This window comes from Oxyura jamaicensis, chromosome 3 (assembly GCF_011077185.1).
Source record: "Oxyura jamaicensis isolate SHBP4307 breed ruddy duck chromosome 3, BPBGC_Ojam_1.0, whole genome shotgun sequence".
Classification (NCBI taxonomy): Eukaryota; Metazoa; Chordata; class Aves; order Anseriformes; family Anatidae; genus Oxyura; species Oxyura jamaicensis.
The window spans coordinates 117,896,276-117,911,218 of record NC_048895.1 but is presented as its reverse complement, the minus strand read 5'-3'; the positions used below and the strand labels follow the sequence as shown (position 1 = coordinate 117,911,218).

Sequence of the window (14,943 nt, the reverse complement as noted above, 5' to 3'; positions counted from 1 at the left end):
CCTGCCATGGGCAGGATGCCACCCACCAGATCAGGTTGCTCAGGGCCTCGTCCTGCCTGGCCTTGGACACCTCCAGGGATGGGGCACCCACAGCTTCTCTGGGAGACCTGTGAAGTTCCACCAACGTAAGCAAGCAGCTGTGCGTTAGATCCCACCTGTAACTTTCACTGTCCTGCATCTTGTGCTTCATCTGCAACTCCATCAGGCTGTGCTTATGTCATCCTTACACACAAGCCCTTCCTGTGTTTAATGCGTAGATATATCCTGCAGTCTGGTTAAAGCGAGAAGTAAGATCCTGGCTGCCCTTTTGACACTGCTAAGCAGCCAGTTCGGCCATCAGCCACGCCAGCCGGACTGCCCAAGTCAGTCAATGCTTCAGCAAAGCCCTCACGTGAGCGAGGTGCGTACAGATGTCTGCCTGCTCATCTGGCCTACTTGTTTGCTCCGTGCTGCTGAGTTTCAACAGAAAAACGTGCAACTTGACCTCTACAGAAGCCAAGCTCCTGGCTCCCAAGGCTCTGAAGTGAATCTGACAGCTCCGTAGAAACGCTGCAATTACACTGCTTTGTAAATGAGATATAAAGTAGATACCTCTGCAACAGAGATAGGCTGTGCCATAAATACAGACAGAGTCTGACTAAGCCAGGGAATGTCATGGTGATACAGCATCTCTATGACAAACAGATGGACTGTAGCCAGGTGAACAGAAGTTTTTAAAAAAGTATGACATGATCTCATATCTGTGGAAGCACCCATTTGACCTTGAATAGTAAATTATGACTGGAAGCTCTATATACATCTGGAAACCATCATAAAGAATGCAGCTCTGGCCAAAAGCGTCCCAATAAACTCCATTTTGCATGGGCAACAAGTCTGAATTATTCCATCTGTGATCCAAGAAATGAAATAGAGTTGTGCAGTGTATACAATCACTGACACTTCTTTGCTTGCCTGCCCTTTCACCACTCAGGCAGCAGTAAATCATTAGCCCTTTGCACCTCAAAGAAGCATCTCCTGAAGGAACCATTGCTGCTCAGGAAGTATTTGTCTCACAGTTGTTTAAGCAACACCAGGGAATGTTCCTGGCCCTAAAACTCAATCATGCATGGTTTTATATTAGTGTAACTGTGCCTGATGTAACCACTCAGTCTCCCAAATCATTCCAGCACCCAGATCTGGTGTTAATATCAGCTAGGAATCATTTTCAATAAAGTTTCCATGTAACCACCTTTCTTGAGGGAATAAAGGAGATTATGAGCGTGGATGTGGTCGGACCATTCCAGTTGATCTTTGGACCATGGAACAGCTCCTGGCACTGTTTAGTTAACTAGTACAGATGTAGCTTACATGTCCATCATGTAAACGCCAAAGTCTGAAACCCAACGGCTTTATCGATGCCATCTGGAAATAATTCAAGCAAAATGACATGCTGGAACAGAACGGTATCAGAGAAGCACCTCTGGGAAGCTTATTTTCAAACCTGGGAGGCATGAGAAAATGGATTCAAATCTGAGACAGATTATCCACACGCTTCCCAGGACCACTTCATTTTACTGCTTTCAAATAAATGGGAGAGGTGTTTTGGGGCACACTCTATAGCAGAACTAACAAAAAAAAATCACCACTCTTTACCAACCTTGCCTTACGGTAGAGATTTTGTTTTGCTGAATAAAATTAGAACAAAATAATTTCTAAAAATGACGCTGTCTGAAGAATTGGCTTTCTTGTTCACGGAAGTCAGTGTGCTATGACACGCTGCAGGCAAGCAGCACAAACGTGCAGGTGGGCAGTTCCTGCACCTCCCCTGGAACACGATCAGCCTGCCATCAGCCAGACCAATCTCAGTCAGCCCTCACTGCCTGGCTGGCTAAACTAGCTTCTCTATGGCTAACAGAGAAGTGGTAACTTCAGAGGGCAGGCAGGCATCTCATCCTAGGGTAGCCTCCAGAACAAATTAGGAAATCACACTCCCATTTAGCTTCCCTTTGCAGACAATGGACAGGGCACAGATAGCTTAGAATCCACTGTTAGACCTCGATAGCTCTACAGCGAGGCCACGTTCAACAGCGGCGTTGTTTAAATGAAGTTTGATCAGCTTGATAGCTCTACATGGCTTGCCCTGACTTGGCAGGTTGGAGGGAACGAGTGATGGCCCACAAAGGCCTCAGCCAGTACTGAAACAGAAAAAAAATCATTTCTTAATTACAGCATCAGTAAGAAAATGCCTGTCCTCAGTAGCTTATGGGTGAGCTGGAGCCCTCATAACTTGCTACATCAAAAGCTCTTTCCTGGTGCGTTGTACTTCAAATACATTAATTGCTAGTTAACTTAAATTTAACAAAAGTGACTACAAATTCTAAGGCTCAATTCTTCAAGCAATGCTTCCAAGAATATAGTCATAACCAGAGTCTAAACATTAAAGTTCAGGCCTGAAGTTATCTAGGCTTGTTTACAGTAGATTTAAGGTTTAATTACATTGTTTTATATATCAAATTAGAAAGAAATCCTTGGAACAAGCAAATTACAACAGAAATGTATAAAGAGATAAAAGCCTCTTTTAAGATCAGCACTGCAACATGTACGCCAAAAATTACATTAAATTGAACTATTTTGGAAACAACAGCTGTACCAATAAGGACAACAGTTACACTGGTTTAAAAAACAGGCTACGTGTACAAATGTATTTATTTGGTGCAGACTAAACCCACTAACAATTGATTTGTTGAAACTAATACTCTCAACACACTGATAAGATTAAAAAATTGAAGGGAAAGGTTATCCTTGCTGTTTTTCTGATGGGTATGAAAGTGCTCACAGAAAGGGAACAAACTAAAACTGTGTGAAATCCTTTAGTTGCCTAATACCTAGACACAATATTTTGAATTATTCAGACTTTTTTAAAAATTGCTTAGATAACACACTGCATGTTACCAATCCCCCTCCCTCCAACCCCATACAAGTTACACCCAAAGACGACAGTGGACTGTAGCGGAAAGCACTGTATTAACAAGCAATATAAAAATCCTGTTTCGTTAACTCTTACTTGTTGTGGGAAACACGTCCGTACGGAATGCTCAGTGTATCCAAAAGAAGGCCCTTCAAACACAGCTGTTGGAAGTTTTAGAACTTCTTTCAAAAACTGATCAAACTTTGTAAATATCATTAGTCCATTTGAATCTGATATTTGAGAGAAAATATCTGTAAGAAAATATAATAAAACCCTAGAGTAAATACATGCTTGCTACAGAAAAAATTAATTTCAACTCATTTATTCCCCAAGACATTTCTACTTATTTTTGTTAAAAAAAAATTCTGAACTCTATTTCTTATTACTAGCTGTCAAGGTAAAATTTACGAATGAACATGTTTGAATATGTTATGATGATATAAATCTTCCTGTTTCCTCCATCCCATCTCAACCAGAGAAAAGACTCTTGCAGTTCACTAACTGTAACTGCGAGAAAGCAGAGGCCAGGATGCCTTGTAAAAGACTGTAGTCACAGGACACTGCGTCTTCATGCTTATGCCTTCAAAATAAAACTACCTGGAATCCTTTCAGAAACCTCCTAAAAATGGAAAAAAAATAAAAAAAAAAAAAAAATTGTAGGATCACAAAGCCAAACCTGTTCGGACTCCTGGTAACTCTAGTGCTCTTCAGCAGCCTGTTGGATTTAAGTCGCCCAGCGCTGGAAGAGCATCAGAGGCAGGCAGAGCGGCCGAACTGGGGTGCAATGACTGCTGCTGCCAAGGCTAAAACCTGCAAGTCATGGGCTAGGTGAGTGGGGAAGATGAAATCTGATCTCATTTTGTTTCTGAAGAACTGAAATAAAACTTCTATTCGACACACACACACACAAAAAAATCTTTTATTTTTTAATGAGAAGAGGGATGCTTTTTAAATTAGCTACGTGGAACTAAATGCATTTCTGAATCCAAAAAGAGGATCGAGCAAGATGTTCTGCAGTCTTGTGTGTGCATGGAAAGAGAACGGGAGGGAGGGTCCCAGCAGGTGGCAGGGAAGGGGGTAGTTCTGCAGGCATTTCCAGCCCCATGTCCTAGCTGCAGGCACACCATGGAAAGACGAGTCCTGGGCCTGCTGCTCTGGCATCCCTCTACCCCCTTCACAAGGCTCAAATCCTCCAACCATTCCCCACTACTAACCCAAGGCTCCCAACTCTTACATCCTGGGAAAAGTACAAATATAGGAAGAGATGGATAGATAGCAATGGAGGAAAAGGATGTCATAAAGTATTAGGGCTGCTACATACAGATAAGCCAGAACTGTCTTGGGATCAAAAATCTCTTTGGGAAATACCAATCTCTCGAACAGTAAAGATTGGCTTCTGATCTAACTGCAGAGTCAGGGTAGTCTATAAAGAAAAATTTCCTTAAAAAAAGCAGTAATATTTGGAAGACCTAAAGTTTTCCAAGATGTGACAGATACCAGAGTTCTTCACTACACAGCCCCTGAATCATCTATGAGGTTATTTAAGACACCATAAGAAATTAAATATAAAAAATGGTGTGTTGACAGAAAATAAGCTTAATTTAAGTGATCAAAGCCAGGTCTGTAAAAAAGATTATTTCAGAAAAGCATTTTTCCAGAAAACTGGAGAAATGACTTCAGACTCCTGAATGAATGAGCCCTTGAAGAAGTCTACAGCGCTTGAGCTGCAGGTGATACAACTACCTGGAGTTTTTATCACAGGCTACACGGACAAGCTTGAAGTGAAGGTCTGAAGTCCTTACTGAATAATCTTATGAAGCATATTAGGAATAGGACAAAAAAAATGTGTGGAGAATAGGGAGGATTTGAGGACAGGAGGAAGGCAGATTATTAAAGAATACTACATTTTAAAGAATTAAGCCAAGCAGAAAAGTTAAGTTTCACCTGAAAATTGCATGAGGGAAAAAAAAAAATCAGGGTAAATAATGTACACAAATGGAAACTATGGAAATAACTGAAACTAATTAACTAATTAGAGTAAACCTTCCAGAATCCTAAGCCATTCAAGATCAGACTCACTCCAGACTGGCACATTCCCAAAAACTGAAGGTCTAGTAATAAATCCATTAAGGTGGGACTGGCAGAACATGACTGCAACATGACAGTACTTGTATTTAAAAAGTACAAAAGTCATCTGGGTAAATACAGTCTATTAATCTAATTTCAACAGCATGCAAGATTTAAGTGATTTTAAGGAGAATGTAATTAAAGCAATGGAAAGAAGTGAAGAATGAGATAAAATAGAACAGGCTACATCAAGGGCAAATTAAAAGAAACCCACTAACCTATATCTTGCTGTCACGAAAATGTGGTTTTATAGTCAAAGTGAAGTCTACAAGGGGAAACTTCCACATGGGAAATTACCGGTTGAAATTGGAAAAGATAAAGATTAGTTGGATATAATTAAATAGTCATCTCCCCTTTTGAAGGGCAGTAAATTACCTTAAAAAAGAAAGCCTCAAGCTAAACAGGGGCTAACAGTGGAATTTTTCAAGATCCCACCTTAACGTTACAACAGGTATGTTAATAAAGTTTCCCAATGACAAGGAATTATGCTTTAATTTTCATATCAAGTTTCAATTCAAAGCTACTATGAACATTTTTTTCTAACTAGACAGAATATACAAAGTTAGAACTGCAGCAAAAGGCTGCTCAGTTCCAAAAAGACCAACATAAAAGTGCTCATGCCACTCAAGATTTCCTTTTTCAAATATTTGTAGAACTTTACGAGCATTATGAACAGAGCTCGTATCGTCTGATAAACCTGTCCAGTATTTCCCTTGAGAGTCTCTTCAGCTGCTTATAATTTTGCCAAAACTGACTGCTGTTTTCTCTGCTAGGCATTTGCCTGATGCATTACGCAGTTATAGTTGAAGACCCCATGATTTCTCTGAACAAGTTAAAAATAAAGAAAAACAAAACTAACAAAAAGTACCCTCGTTTTCTAGTGTCTTGACTCTGAGTCCATCCTGTCTCTCAAGTCCTACAAAGTTGTCAAATTTTAACGTACAACTTTAAGAAATATTTGTGAAATGTTACGTCTAATAGCAGTGAAAGCTACGAAAATCAGTTTAACATAAATGAATCAATTTGTGCTTTTTAAAGGGTTGCAGTTTTTCCTCATCTTATTTAAAAATACATACCAAGGTCAGAAGGACAATGCAAGGAAATACAGGGCAGTCAGCCCCACTTTGGCTCCTGGGAAAATCATGGAGCAAATCCTCTGGTTTCTGTCATTTTCTCTTGGAACACATTGCTGGGCACATGAAAGAAAAGGTGACTGGGATCAGCTCGCATGGACCTACCAAGCCTAAATCACACCTGGCCAGCTTGCCTTCTATGAGAAAGCGTTGCTTTCACCAACCTAAGCAAGGGTTTTTGCTTCTGTTTCCCTCAGAACTCTGCTCTGCCGAGGGGATGTCGCAGCCTGGGTGGGAGAAGCACCAGAAGAAGTGGCTGGTTGGATGATCAGGCCTGGAGGGTATGGGATAATGGGGTCATACCCTGCGTGGAGGCCAGTGACAAGTAGACTAATGCTGGGATCTGTCCTGAGACACGTCCTGTTTAACAGAGCTATTGGTGATCTGGGAGAGGTGCCAGGGTGCACTCTTGTCAGGTGTGCAGGCACAAAACTGGGGGAGACCAGTTAATTAGCGATAAATCCTTTCCTGTGAGTGCGGTGAGGCCTGGCACAGGCTGCCCCCAGGAGCTGTGGGTGCCCCAACCCTGGCAGGGCCCACGGCCACGCTGTATGGGGCTGGGGGCAGCGGTCATATCGGGGGGCTCTGAGGCCCTGCCAGCCCAAACTGCTGCATGGTTCTATGAGACCCTCAGGAGCAAGGGCTGCCGTCCAGCAGGACCCAGACAGGCCGGAGGAATGGGCCAGCAGAAACTGTATGAAATTGGAAGGACAAACGCGAAGGCCTGCCCTTGAGCAGAAAGAGAGCTTGGCAGCGATACAGGCTGTGGGCTGGCTGGCTGGGGAGCAGCTCTGCTGGAAAGTCCTTGGGGTTCTGGGTCACAAACTGAAGATAAGCCAGCAGCACACCATGGCAGCAAAGAAGGCCAACAGCATCCTGAGCTGCTTGAGCAGGAACTCACCCAGTAGATCAAGGCAAGCGATCATCCTCTTCCCCTGTGCATTTGTTAGACCCCCTCCTCTAGATATTTGTCCAGATTGGGGACCACCAGAATCCACCAGGACCACTGAATGGTTGAGAAGCACAGAATAGGGAAAACATTCTGAAGTGAGCTCTGGGGAGGGCTACGAGGATTGTCAGCAGGCTAGAGTGCTTATCCTGTGACAGGCTGAGGAAGCAGCGCTTGTTCAGCCTGGAAAAGGTTAAGACAATGGAAAGACCTAATAACAGCACCCCAGCACCTACAAAGAGGTTATGAAGGACACAGAAATAGGTACTTTTGGAGGAAGATTTAGTGATTAGGGTTAGAGAGCTTCATGTTGGAGAGGCTCTGAGTCCAGCAGAGAGACCAGAGGATCCGAAGACAGCCACTAGATAGACTGAGCGTCTACGGTCATTCACTGGAGGCATCTATGCGGTAGAGACATGCCTGTAGACACGTGTATTTTTGCCACTAGCAGGCTTTGATCCTGGTCACCCAGGGACTGAACAGATTTGGCAGCTCCAACATTTGATATAAACAAATGAGACATAAGAAGGCCTGTATAAAGTCATACGCTGAGCTCGTGCTGTTTGAAAAGATGTGATATCACAAGACACCACATATCGTTACCACTACTGCTACTGCGGTCCACTGATTAGGATCAAAACAAACTTCTCCAAACAACAACATGCTCCCTCCCCCAAACCAAAAGCCCACTATCTGGCTAATTCACCTACAGCTGATTAACTTTGGGGGCCGTCAGCATGCGAAACCTAGTATTTTGCATACATTGTTGTATGGATTTTTAGGGTGAACTTCAGCAAGCACTAAAGGCTTATCAGCCAGATGGTGCGAGGAAAGAAGGAGCTACTGAGGCAATGCAGCCAAGGAGCACCATACGGGTGGAAATAATGATTAGAGAAGCTGGACAGCCCTTAAGATGAGCAGGGTGGAGTCTTAAATTACTCAAAGTCAAGTTTTGTTCGCAATTCCCTCGCAGAAAGGACATGGAAGGAAACACTAATTACTTCACTATGCTTGAATGCCAAAATGGAGTCACCCAAATCCACAAATTTCAACATTTTAATATGGTTTTGCTTTGGCTTAAAAAAAAAAAAAAATCTATGCTAAAAATAAACTCCATAGCACTAGGCTGTTTATTACTCCTTCCTTGCACAGCATGTAAAGCAACTCCTTCCCAAGGAGCATCATGTCACAGGAAATAATCTTTTCCAGTGAGAGCAAAGCGGTATCATGGAACAACTCCATTTTATATGTACTGTCAGACACTGTATGGTCTGAAAACACACACCATTTGTCCACATTTTCAGAATTTAGAAAGAAAGCCTGTACATATGCAAGTACAGAAACCAAATTACTATCACTCATATAAATTATGAGATGAGAAAAAAAATATTTACAACTTCCTGGTTTCCAGAAAGCCTCATGATCCAGCTGAGCCTGAGCTGACAGCCTGCTGAGGAAAGGGAGTGGAGGCGGTGGCGTCGGGGGAATGAGTAAACTGGAAACAGAAGTCATCCAGTGATGAAATGGGTCAGTAATCAGAGAGACAGGTGGGAAAGACAGGAAAGGGAAAAAACAAGACAGCATATTCATAACGAACAGCAGAAATAAAGAATATAAGAACAGCTGAGGCAGATCAGATCAAAAGTCTGTTTGTCCCAACAGCAGATGGCTAAGGCAAGCACATTCCCCGGAATATCCTTCCACTCACTCTTAGTATTTTTGCATTCAGCAACCTTTGATGTATTTGCTGTCAGTGAAATTGGTTCAAGGAGCGATCAGGTGATGTGAGTCCGATACGGACAACATCCTTTGGCAAAGTTTAAAGAAACATTCTTTTTTGTTGTTTTAACCTGTCACTGCTAATTTCACTTAATGCCTTTCAGTTCTTGTAGTGAGGGGAAAAGGAGCAGCTGTTTTCTATTCACCACTAACATGTTGCCATGATTTTATAGAACACTATTCTTTCACCACCACTTTTCTTTCCAGGTTGAAGAATCCTGCTCTACAGCCAGTTGTTCCTTATACAGAAAGCTTGCCCTACCTTTGGTGACCTTGCTGTTCTTCTCAGAAAAGATAAAGCAGATCTGGAAAAGGCAGAGTGGCACGTACAAGAGCAGGACTCATTCAAAGTATAAACACACTACGGATTTACACAGAGCCTTAACCTTTCTATTTGGTTCTTTATGTCCTTTCTCCTTACTCATAACATTTTATTTTTTTAACCACTACTAAACAGTGTCAACCTTTTCTTAGAAGTGTAACTCCAGGATCTCCCAGCTGAGCGATACCAACCCCCTTAGCTCACTTCTCTGTGCATGACATCAGGATTGCACCTCACTCTTCCAGCACGTGCCACCTTACATAAATTAACACTGAAATTCAGCTACCATTTTATTTCAGTTACTTGGCTTTGTCAGATGGTATTACAACTCTTCACAGCCTATTTTAGCTTTACTACACTCATTTGCTTTGTACCAAACTGTGACCTTTCACTGTGTTTTTCCAGATTTATGACATGTTTAGAACAGTTCAAGTCCAGCACTATCCACCAATTTCAATATCCAAAAGGATCTTCTTTGCTCTTTTTTAGGTTCCTTTTAGCTCATCTTCTACACGTGCAAAGGCCTCATCTTTCATCCCTTTAAAACTTCAGTGTCTTGGAGTGTTTGATAAGTGACATTCCTGAAAACCTTTCAGAAACTCCAGACGCCTGTATCAGCCAAAACTCCTTTGCCCATCTTTTCTTTTCTTCCCCTTACTTTAAAAAACTCCTATAGTTTTATAAGACAGTCCTTCCCAAAAGCTATTCCTCCCCCACCCCCACGATAATTTATTTATCCATGAGTCAAGTAATTCTATTCTTTATTACCGACTGCTTGCCCAGAAGTGTGGCAGGTATACAGACCTACAGTTTCCCACATAACTCTTTCCAAACCTGACATTATTTTTCTTTTTCTTATCCTCTTGGTCTTTAGAATTTTTTCAGAAAGACAGGTGAAAAACAGTTAATAGTTCAGTTGTTTTATTACTCTTCTTGAGTTCTAGTGATACTCAAGAACTTTTTCTGCTAATAAGACACTTCCTTTCTTCTTCTCTGCTCTCTGAAGATTTACGAGTGCCTACTATCCTGGATCACACTTTTAATTTTCTCTCATCTTCCACAAAAACCTGTCCAATTGTCTCATCCGAAAAGCCAAAAGCCTGATTCTAGGGAGCAGCCTGGTTTAGAGAAAGCTATTCCCTCCTGCATAGGTTTCTTCTGCTCCTATATCTCAACTCCTGGTTGGCTGAAATCTCCTTTTCCTGGATCACTTTGTCAGTCATGCATTCATGGAATCATTAAGGTTGGAAAAGCCCTCCAAGCTCATGTGGTCCAACCATCCCCTACCTCCAATGTCACCCACTAAACCACGTCCCTAAGCACCAAGCATCGATACTCCCTCCGCCTGTGTCTAACCTTGCCATGGCACTGTGAACTTTCAGAGATTAACAGTGAGGAGCTTCCAGTCCTTTGGTTTCTCTTCAACTAAGCAGAGACAACAACAGGGGCATGAGGGGACCTGGGACTGTCCAGAAGTGACACAGGAATGGCCACAGCCAAAGGTGCACATGAAAGAACTGCCGTGACTTTATAAAGCAGTGGCAAGTCAGCATTATGGTTACAGGCATGAATAAATAAATTTTTGTCAGTTGACTTGTAAAATATTATACCTGACAGAACAACAAAACAGACTTCAAAGAGCTGTGGCCAACACGTAGGGTTCTGTCATAAAACAGACAATGTCAACTGGTGAAGGCAATGCGAGTGACGTACTGCAAACACTGAGGAGAGGAACTGAGCTTTAACACTGAATCCAAAAAAGACAGAAGTGCTGGTTTCCAAAAGAGATGTCAAATTCAGGAGCCACATGCTCTTTTGAAAACAATGCTCCACATCCACATGAAAGTGCACTAGGAAAATAGGGAGAGCAGATACTGGAGGACAGATCCCAGGAGTACAATGCAAATTAAAGGTCAGCTGATAAGATATGACCAGAATATAACAAAGCTACAGGAAATAGCAGTATTCAGTGAAAGCATTCAAAAGCCTTTCCTTTGATTGGTATGAATTTCAGTTAAGACTTTTTACAAAGAAAGTTACTGTAGCAAAGGAAACAGGATTCAACATAATTAGCAAAAAGAAAGAGAGCTTCAAATGGTATGAAGAAAAGCAGGAAAGCGGGGGGTGAGAGGGGGGGACAGAATGCGACATCAAAATGTTAAGTTTTAAGACTAGACACATCTGTGAAATAAGAGCATTAAATCTGATGTCCTTCAGGTGAAAGCATCTTACCTAGCCACCTTTTCAATCAGTAACTTGTAGCTGAGCATAACCTCCAGAACGGTATCTGGGCTTTGTTTGAAAACATCAAAAGTTTATTGATTCTGGTAACATTTAATTCCAGCGGTTAATCGACTTTTGCATTAAGAGATCACTTATTACCATTTGCCTGATTTTTCAGTATTGTCCTGCTTCCACGTAAAAGTAATGCTCCTTTAATGACCCAAGCTTATGCTGAACTGTTTATCTACTGTAACCTCCTCAAAGCTTAACCTAATTGGATCCAAACATGTAACCTTTTACTCAAGAAGGAGTCTCTATATGTTTTTCCCAGTGTTTGATCTTGCGTACTTTATATATTTTACATTTGTTAAAAATGCTTAAAGAAGCCTTAAATATCCTCTGTAACATACGCCTGTCCTCTCCTCTTTAACTTTAGTCACCTACAGCTTTGTTTTCAAAGTTTTATATTTACTACCAGATGCAAGAATAGCACCTTCTGATACTGAAACGTGCAACTCTACTATTAACGTGTCCACGTGATGGCTTCTCACTACTTATTTTGTCAAGTAATTTAATTTATTACACTAGTATTTTGTATAATTAAAGAAAATATAATAAGGAAGTTTAATGCTGTAAAAAAGTCTAAAGAATTATTTAGAGTGAATAACAACGATGGAGATCAGAAGGAACGATTTATTATAAAATAACTTTCATAAAAGGAATTTAGGGTGAGATGAAAAATGACAAACACTTGAACAGTAAAATCTGGCACTGACAATAAGACTAGCTTCCCATCTTTTTGGGATAGAAAAGGAAAAAAAAAATCCAATAAACAACAGTATGCCTTGCCACTGAGAAGGACGGAAGATGAGAATTACTATTACAAGACAAAACCAATGTTTCTGGATAGCATTGATTCTCTATAGACAGAGCAGAGGGCTCACAGAAACAAGGTAAAAGAATTAAGACCGATGAAAAGAGAATAAAAAGGAGTTAAAAAATAAGAACAAAGAAGCTGGAATTAACGTAATGAGACAATGCTGAGAGTGTCTCAGCTAAAGCAGAGGATGTACAGAACCCCCCCCCAGATGACCCCAAACCAGAGGAAATGGCAACAAGTTTTGGAATTACTATCATAAAAGTCAGGCCTGAAGTTTTACATGTAAAGAAGTATCAAAGCATTTTAAAATAATTAAGTGCACTTGTAAAGCCTACTCAGTAACAAACTCAGTATACTGCATGGCCAGCAGATGGCATGTGCTACAAAAAAAAATAAACAGCAATTTTCACTTCAGTAGAAAGAATGCTGAATATGCAAAAAAAAGTTAGCTTTCATCACGTGACCAATAACAGAAAAAAAACATTTCATGAAACAGTTTGATTTTGCTTGCAAATACTTACATCTTAGTTTGTCCAGTATTTTGCCACCACACATTGTTGCTAACATGGATTTCACTGAAAATACCGTCAACTTCCCGTGGCCCTCGCTGTGAACAAAAATACATGGTAAGTAATTACTACATAGGGTGAGAAGTAACAAAAATACTAAAAGACCTAGGAAAGAACTGTATAACCATTAATTACTAAGGTCTATCAATACTATTTAACATTAAAACAGTGCTGCCAACATAAGCATTTTTAATAAATCAAAATTGTTAACAGGTGTCTTATTAGAAACTGAGTTTTCTTGCAGAATTATGAAAAGTGCACAGATAAAGAGACTAGAATTTGTCTTGTTCATTCCATGTGTCCTGAAAAAAAAAAAAAGTGTTAATCTCTTCCATTAAAACACATTTGTTCACTGCAATACATCTCTTTTCCTCTGCTATGCTTTGTTAGTTGCTTTAAATTTTTACTCCTCCCTTTAAACTGTGATGTTGAAATAAATATTTCATACTAAAAACGGTACAGAAACTGACAGCACACTAACTAGGTAGGATATCCTGAATATACCACATAGAACAGGAGTAACGTGAACAAAGTTTTATTCTAATTTAATCTAACAAAGCTGCCGTGCTATCAGAACAAATGGCGTATTTGGGGCATCATTTTACAATATCAGCAAGAGAAAACAAGTTTGTCTCTACGGAAGGCACGAAAAAGCCCATTCAGCACCGCACGGCATGCAGAAAGAGCTACGCGTGTAATTCCTGTCACCAAAGAGCAAGAGGAGGATGAAGTTAGCAGGGAAGCAAGTCGCAGCCCCGAGGCTGGCCGGGGTAAGGCTCGCACAGCTAACACCGCTGCAGCTCCTGCCAGCTCCCGCATTTCATAGCGATCAAGGCAGGAGGTGGAGCACCTCCAGTAAATGGCATTCGATGGCCACAGCGTGGCGATCTTGGTGTAAACCCACTGTAACTGACGGCAGAAAGCCAGCTTAGTGGTTCCAAGGGCCAAAGGAAGGTGCGTGAAGGGGTGGACAGCTGTTCCAATTCTGAGCTGTGTGTTCCCAAGCAGAAATCCAAATTTTTATCCCCGACAATAAACAGCGACAGTAGAACAGAGTGAAAAACTACTAAGAAAGCTAAAGCTTCACGTAAAAGGAGAAAAAGAGTATTTAAAAAGTTCAATTAGCTGCAATTAAATGTACAGGACTGAGCATCTGTACTGCTATGGGAAATACAACGAAGGGGAAAACCCATTATTAGAGTTAGAGGAGATCTAAGAAAACCCTCTAGAATATTCTTGGCGTTAATGAGATGCTTCTTTAACACTCACACATGGAAGACTAGCACTTGGAAAGTGTGAGGAGTAAAATCCCTGCAAGTAAATATTGCCTCGTGGCACTGAAGTGGTGACGCGGCCTAATGTCACCGACAGGCACGCAACCAGATGGAGGCACCACGAAGTAAACAAGTGCCTTCTCTTCCCCCTTCACCCCCCGAGTTAATATGCAAACGGTGCCACTGCACGCTCCGCGGTGAGGCTAACGGCTCTCAACCTTCCTGAGGCTGAGAAGCACCAGAAATACAGCATGCTGTTTCTCTAACGCGGACTCAGAATATGCTTTAAACACTGCCTCTACAGAAGAGAAGCAATCCCTCCAGAGCTATACTTGCAGGATGATCGATTATATACTTGCAGAACGACGATTCCTGTACCCTTTTAACTTCTGTTTAAAGAAACTAAACAAAGGGAGAAACAATACATCCTGTTGTTATTCTGAGCTATATAAAGGCTATAAAGTTAGTGACAAGGTAAAGGCCTCAGCTATCCTACTTCATTTCTGTCCTTTCTCCTGGGTAGTTTCCTCAAAGGAGTAAGTCGGCACTATGCCAAAAAAGAAAAAGAAAACAAGACTTTTCTACACCTGATATCAGAAGTCTGAAAAGATCCATTATTTCATTATTTTCAAGCCCTGACCACCACTCTTGTCTGAGCAAATCTTGGTACCTAACTCAAATTTCTTTCAAGTCCCAGCTCCTCCCCCCCTTTTCTTTTCAATAGACATTCCTCTTCTCTC

At 41.3% G+C, this 14,943-nt stretch overlaps 1 protein-coding gene across 9 annotated transcripts in view; it reads right to left on the bottom strand.

Annotated features, from left to right (window-relative positions):
* DTNB (dystrobrevin beta) overlaps positions 1-14,943 on the bottom strand; it is a 196,467-nt gene that overhangs the window by 158,684 nt on the left and 22,840 nt on the right. For all 9 annotated transcript variants that reach the window (XM_035321179.1, XM_035321180.1, XM_035321183.1 and 6 more), the window contains 2 exons: positions 12,882-12,967; positions 3,044-3,198 (listed from right to left, as the gene is read on the bottom strand). In XM_035321179.1, the coding sequence (XP_035177070.1) occupies positions 3,044-3,198; positions 12,882-12,967 (241 nt within the window). The remainder of the gene's footprint in view (positions 1-3,043; positions 3,199-12,881; positions 12,968-14,943) is intronic.